Source organism: Glossina fuscipes, unplaced genomic scaffold (assembly GCF_014805625.2).
Source record: "Glossina fuscipes isolate IAEA_lab_2018 unplaced genomic scaffold, Yale_Gfus_2 90, whole genome shotgun sequence".
In the NCBI taxonomy this organism is placed as follows: domain Eukaryota; kingdom Metazoa; phylum Arthropoda; class Insecta; order Diptera; family Glossinidae; genus Glossina; species Glossina fuscipes.
In genome coordinates this window covers 1,340,529-1,347,917 of record NW_023998444.1, presented here as the reverse complement: position 1 = coordinate 1,347,917, position 7,389 = coordinate 1,340,529, and the positions used below count along the sequence as shown (strand labels likewise).

Here is a 7,389-nt window from a genome sequence, read left to right as displayed (position 1 = left end):
CAAGTCCGAAGACGTAGCGCTTACGTTTGCCAAATAAGTAAAAAGACGTCAGAACTTATGACAAGTCTTAAAAAATGAACTCTTTATGGGCCTATCTCGGTTAGTTTGTAATTTTTAGTCTGTTTGTTCTCCTCGGCACGCGTCTCTCTTCTAATTCTTTATTCAATTCGGCCAATTTTGTCCGCCTTTTACATTCTTTCTTGGAAAGATTTAGCACACGTTGACGATGTGCTTCCAATTTCTTTTGTTTCAATTCGTTTTCTTTTTCCAAGTCCAAGTTAACATTTTTTATTTTTAACGCCACTAGGCAAGTAATGCATTCCAAATTAACATTATTATTTTTGGTCTTGATTAAATGATTTATGCGACGTATTATAAAATGAGACATCTCTAGCTTTTTATCGTAAATACTTCTTTTTAATATTATACTTTTGAATTGGGATCGTTTTTTAGTACCCGAAAATATATATAGTAAACATCATTTTGGCCTAGTTGGCTGATACTTGCTTGTATAAAGTTAAGCTTAGACTACTTGACAGCCATGGATCATAGACTCGTTGTAAACCGGTGGTCGATAAATTATTCATTTTTATGCCCTACATCACTTGTGTCATACATCACTTGTGTCATATTAAGTGCATGGAGATGTATGTAATATCCGCGTGCTTTACACTACATTGATCGATTCAAAGTCATTTCGAAGGCGTTGTTGTTCTGATCTTCGATTTTTATACCCTGCACCACCACTCGTGCTTCCAGGATAAATTAAGTTTATGCGGATGTACACAACACTTAGAAGTATTTGAGATGGACCCGCCTTTCATTATGCAGATCTAAGTTTGTCTGTCTGCCCGCCCATCTATGTTCTTGTTTTTAACTCACAGGTTGCAAATTTTTGTGATATTTTGATGAAATTTGGCGGGACGTATCACTTTTTCAACTCTCATCCTAGTACAGTCGGTATTTGAGTAACTATATTAAGAAAAGTGGTGTATGAAATTTGGCGCACGGACAAGTTCTAGCAGGTATTAGTTGAGAAGATGCTTCGAATCGGATCATTTTCCTCATCAACTCCCACATAAGGTCTTCTTTTGAGAAATCTTTACGTGAATAACTGCATTAATCAAAGTTGACCTTAGCTTGTTCGCCTGTCTGTCTGTCAGTCTACAGGTCGCATTATTTTTCTTATACATATTATGATGAAATTTGTTGTACCGACGTGTTCATCATAAGGACGAGCGCTATTAGAAATGGTGCGGATCGAGCTACTTTTTCAACTAGCTTCCATATAACGGCAAATGGTGGACTATAGATCACTTTACACTTTAAATTCTTACTATCGTCAAATATTTCGATCGCAAATTACGATCGGGTTTACTCGAAATCGAAAATCGTAATTTGATCTCTGGCATGACGAGGGGCTACTATCTTTTTCCTCTTTTTTTTGAAATCGTTTATTCATGTCAGTTGAGCTATACGCACCGTTCGTGTCACAGTTCCAATACGCAATAGTTTCTCAAATATAAAACAAAAGCAAATAGATCGTGTAAAATTTTAGAGATGGCTGTCATTCTGAACACTTGTTTTAGGCGTGGCTGGAAACTGTGATTACCGGCGCCACTTTTTACGTTTCTTGCTACCTATTTATGTAAGGGGAAGCATTGCAAATACATAGCAAAGCTGTACACGCAGGCCCGTGAATCTCTTCCCCACAACGCGCTTCGCTGACCTTTTGATCTCAATGGAGATTAAGAAGACGATAGCGAAAATCTTTAGAGCGGCCTAAACATTTAAGCCTCGTTCGCCAGTTAAAAGGAGAAAATAAAATTGGAAGAAAACTTATAAAACAATCTAATGAGTCCATTTTTTATCTCTTCTTCTAATCTATCATTTCTTTAAAGAGAAAACCTTTTTTAAAACATTTTCAACGAAAACATATAATTGTTTATTTTTCTTTTTCTTTTATTATTATTTATTAATCAATTTATTTGGTAACTTAAGTGTCTAGTTATTGGAAATACATAGAGTTACTAAAAGAGAAAAAGCCTCGAAATATTCAATTCTAATTAAATTATATTATATATATATATATACACACACACACACATAGAGATTTATGTGAATGAAACATGAAAGAAATTTCATGAAAAAGCATTGAAATGTTAGTTTTAAACTTTAAGAAAATGTATACAAGAAAAAACAAGAAAAATACCTTCAATTCAGAAAAAACAAAGGAAAACAAAAAAAATTATTCCAAATAAAAATGAAGTATTCATGTATATGTATATATTAATAACAATGAACGATGAAAATGTCTTCAATTCTCTTACTCCTCAACAAATCGTACATATTTGGTCTCCTCAAGTCGTCCTACTCCTCAACTAATTTGGGCATATTTGATCTCCTCAACTTTTCTTACTCTTCAATTAATTCTTACATACTTGGTCTCCTCAACTCCTCCTACTCCTCAACTAATTCGTACATAATTGATCTCTTCAACTCCTTCTACTCCTCATCTAATTCGTACATATTTGAACTTCTCAACACCTCCTACTCTTCAACTAATTCGTACATACTCGGTCTCCTGAATTCCTCTTACTCCTCATCTAATTCGGAAATATTCGGTCACCTCAACCCCTCCTACTCGTCAACTAATTCGTACATATTTGGTCCTTTCTTTAAGAGTAAACCTTGATAGTTAATGGTATCGATAAGATTACTAACGCCGCAAGTTATGCCCACTCTGGTGGCCATGTCTTTTAATTCATCATATTCGAATATGCGGCGACATAAGGCTTTCGAACGCATTTGCAGCATTTGCAGAAATTTTTTTGCATTTCCTCTAGGCGCACTTCCACTGCTAGAATTGCGAGCAAGTTGACTGGTGGTTGCCATCGCTTGTAGATTTCTAGATGGATTATTCTCGATATAATCTCCCAATTTGATATCAGCATTGCTGTATTTAACCAAAGAGATGACATCATAAACGTGAGCCTTAGTCACTTCCGTTGAGAAATCAATGCGAGCACGCGCCTGACATAAACGAATCAATCCAGCGAGATGACTATTAAAAAAAATAACATAAATCGATATTCATCCTCCTTAAGAGTAAACTAATTTCTTTAATTTTTACCTATTTCTTGATAATAATTAAAATTTTGATTTAATTACCCAGAATTTATCGATAAAGCATCTTCTTCGCTTTGCTGTTGTTCTCTAATTTCCATATAAAACTTCTGAAGATGCTCAGTTGCGTCAGCAACGAATAATGGCTTCACTTGCTGACGGGCATAAGCTAAATAAAAAATACAAATTTTATGTTACCTTTATTAACACAGAGTACTTGAGGCAAAGATATATAAAATGGCGGGAGAATTGAAACAAGTACGAAAACTATATTCCGTAGCGACCGAATCTTCTATACCCATTATCGTCGTTTTACAAAAGTTTCCAAAAAAAAAAAAATATATATAACTTTTCATATTCTACAACATTGGATTGGATTGGGCGTGGTTAATTTTTTCTATACTCGTAGAATAATTTCTGCGGAAATATGTCTTGTAACTGTTGCAGTTTATGAGCAATGGGCAAAAGACACGAAAAGCGAAAGTCTTCTCAGTTCTGTTTGTACAGAAGTGTGGGCGTTGCGTGCGAGTTCTTTGATCTGTTTGAGCCATGTTCACATTTTTTTTTGGAAATTTTTGGACGATACCTACTTTTTTACTAAGGGGAAAAAGTTAGGCAGACGAACAAACAGATGGAGAGACAGACAGACCGACAAGCTTTACGTGCTTTGCTGGCTAAGAATTTGTATACCTCATAGGGTTTTTAAAGCTTGTTTCTGCGCGTTATAAATATCCTGAGAAAAAAATTAAATTTTGATACACTATGACACTGGGCAGGTGCGGTCAATTTTTCCCATAATTATGGCGTACTATAGTATGGTCGACCATCGTTCAAATTTGTATGCATTTATCTGCTGTAGTGTGCTTATGAGCGCAATGAACAAGAAACCTATTTTTTTCTCCTTTCGAAAAAGAGAAGTGTTCTCAGTGTATGTGGTACTGTAGGCATGTCCTATGGCTAATTTAGCTTATCTTCAACACCAACCTTCGTGTTTCTGCTACATTTAAAGTCGATAGCTTCATTTATGCGGCGAGTAGAATGTTCACAACAGACATTACATATGGGGACAGACGGACGTTCCAAAATCTATCTAGAATTTGACGCTGATCAAAAATATAGATACCTTGTGGGCACTCTGAAGTTTCCTTCTAGACGTTGCAAACGTTTTAACAAAATGAATATACCTTTTATCCTTCGGTGATGGATATAGTTGATCTGTAAAAATTTTGCCTCGTTTATATGTGAGGTGAAGAAATGCATGTGAAAAAGGAAATGCTGCAGCGGTATGCGCAAATATTAGTAACTTGGAAAAAGGAATATCGCTGATGAGGCACCTCTAGGATAGAAACATATATATATATATTGAAATTTGGACATGGCTTAGGCCACTTAATATTAACATCAAAAATAAAAACCTATTTATACATTCCGGAGTTTTGCTTCTACGATTCTAAGAGCATTTTGGTTTGTCTGGAACTAAGGCCAGGTCGTTCAAGCGTCGGGTTGTAGTAAGAGCGGAAGTCTCTTGATCTCCTTCTATTTGGAAAATCTAATAAATGCTAGCCGTGTAATGCTGTATAGAGTCGTACGGTTCAAAATATTAGGGGTACGCTATCCGTTCCGGTTACAACAAGTTTCAACAAATACGCTCATGTTTATTGGAATTATATTTGGCTCCTTCTTTTTAGCGTGGAATGTACGTACAATGACCTAACAATTGAACGAACATGAAGATGATTCATGGCAGTATAATTAAGACGCGGTCAGCTATTCTCGGCTACTGATAAAGTTCTTTTACGTCATTGTATTTTGTAGGAATCCCAACAAGAAAGAAACGCGACAGAAGCATTAGAAATTTATGGAAAGTGTTTTGTGAAGATATAGTTTATGATAGAAGACGTAGAAGGTGGTTCGAAAATCTTTCAAATAAGTGATTTCGATCTTTCTGATAAGCCACGCTCTGGGCGATCACCTTTGATCGATAACGATACTGTCAAGATCATATTGCACCTGGACATGACTTGCAGGTGTAATTAGTATGTAGAAAAAATGATTTAGAAAAATTATTTTTCGCTTTTGCTTACTTATAAATTTTTTTAGCAAGATGGTCGGTATTAGGTCCAATTCTTCGCCTTCGTCAGCACGCAACTTTAAACGTTCGATCAAATCGGTGCGTTCTATATTTTCTACGCTTAAATCCTTTTCGCTTGCCGTATTATTAAATTTTGGCAAAGTGTTGAATTTATTCATGATTGTTGTATTTTTCTTAAATCCACCGTGAACAGCTCGAACGTGCTCACTAAATATGGCATCGCCCTCCTTATTGGGTTTGTCTAACATAAGAAAAATTAAATGGAATTCATTTAAAAGTGCGGGACTAATCCGTATGTTATTGGTCAGTAGTTTCGATTGATCGTAATGGCCGTGCATTGAGTTTGCGGTAGCTATGACAGAGGCTGACGCTTTCAAATTTGCATAGATGGCGACAGTGGGTATAGCTACGAGTTGAGCTTGCATGAGACTAATCAAAGCATCCTGTTGCGAAGATAAACGATCTATATCATCTATAGCACAATGGCCTCTATTTGCTCTTAACAAACCACCGGATTCCAAGATACTGTTTGAACGGCCTTTAACAGCAACTGTTAGTTTAGGGCCACAGCCCGCCAAATTCTGCTTACTACGAATTAAAGCACCTTAGAAAGAAAGAAAAATATTCTAATATATGATTAAAAATATTTATGAAATTTCATTACCTTTCTGTGAGATCTGGGCGCATATCTTAGCTATACGTGATTTACCTACGCCAGGATCACCGATCAAGAGAACATTGATTTCTTCTTCGTCGTGTAATTGGGAACCAGAGCCCCCAATTGTCGATAATAAAGCACCGGCTTTAACTACTTCATGGCCATAGACTTCGGGTGCCAAGGAATGAACCAACAATTTGAAACTATCTGCCGTTCCATTTATAGTGGTAATAGCTTGTATATCAGCTTCGTTGAAATGATGAGGTGCCCGTTCAGCCTTTGTAGTCGAGCAAACCTTCAGGTAAACTTTCATTTGTCTACCCCCTGCTACTTCTTGGAGACTACGCATTTTCAAAACGCCTGTCATTACAACTTCTTCACCTATTACCACAGAATCAACTAAGTCATAATTTAGTTCTGCTTCCAAACAATAGTCGATCGACGTATCTTCATAATGTAATGCATCCAGCCGGGCCTCGGTCAATTCTATTGTTTGCTTCACCTTTAAACGGGTAAAAGGCGAAGAACGCATTTCTATGAAACCTTGTTTAGCCATACAGCCGAGAGTTTTACAACTAGTTGGCCGGTTGGGTTGGAGATCTGAAAGAGAAAACAAGCATGACTTTTTCCCCTGAAGGTAGATCGTAGTACGTCCTTTAGTATGTCTTTTTTTATTAATTTTACTGCATTTTTAGATAGCTGTCCTTTTTATCTATGCCAAAATGCCAAAACATCAGCAATTACTTATGTAATTATCAAAGCCATTTAACTTTATGAACACGTAGACTTACCTCCTTGTCTCAATGCTTGATCTTGTTTACAACGACTGCATTTGTAAGCTACCCATGAAGCATACACCTCTACGTCGCCCATAGACTTCACCACACCTCTCACGCAATACAATTGATCTATTTCCATTAAGGGGATTTGTTCCATAGGCTGCTCCACTAAAAATCCCTCCGGCCGAATATAAATTTTACGTGGCTTCGCTGTTCGTGGCACATGGTTGCATTCATCGCTTTTTCCTATACCCGAATGAGCGCCAATGGCTGCCTCCAATGCTAGCGTTTGCATAGCTAATGCCATAATAGTCATCGTTTTGTAGGGATTAGTTTGTATGTCATCTCGTAATGTAGGCCAATCTCTTTGCAAATCTTCATCCAGCTGCAATATTTTAGCCATTATCTGAAAATAGCCCTTTTTGTGTATGTCCACAAAATCATATTTCATTACGTAATTCTTGTAATGTGTTTCCATAAGTTTGATACGCGTATGGATTATGCTATTCTGCTCAAAATTTGAACTATAGAAATATAAACGCCACCCGGGATAGCCAACAGGAGTTTCAATAGTAAAAGATTGAATCATTTGTTCGGCATCTTCAGGAACGGCGTAAATCTGAGGTCTCAGAAAACTTGATGAAAAATCTCCAGCAATCCGCGGCCCCGCAGGAGGTGCATTTGGTGGCGTAGTACCCCAACCGCGACCGCGACTAGTGCCTGGAATAGTACGT

At 36.9% G+C, this 7,389-nt stretch overlaps 1 protein-coding gene across 1 annotated transcript in view; it reads right to left on the bottom strand.

Annotated features, from left to right (window-relative positions):
* Positions 1–2,235: 2,235 nt before the first annotated feature.
* Positions 2,236–7,389, bottom strand: part of LOC119638562 (DNA replication licensing factor REC) — a 21,312-nt gene continuing 16,158 nt past the window's right edge. Inside the window, exons 2-6 of the mRNA XM_038035430.1 lie at positions 6,668–7,375; positions 5,883–6,476; positions 5,211–5,822; positions 3,172–3,295; positions 2,236–3,064 (exon numbers count right to left, since the gene is read on the bottom strand). Coding sequence (XP_037891358.1) covers positions 2,641–3,064; positions 3,172–3,295; positions 5,211–5,822; positions 5,883–6,476; positions 6,668–7,375 — 2,462 coding nt within the window. The 3' untranslated portion in view covers positions 2,236–2,640. The remainder of the gene's footprint in view (positions 3,065–3,171; positions 3,296–5,210; positions 5,823–5,882; positions 6,477–6,667; positions 7,376–7,389) is intronic.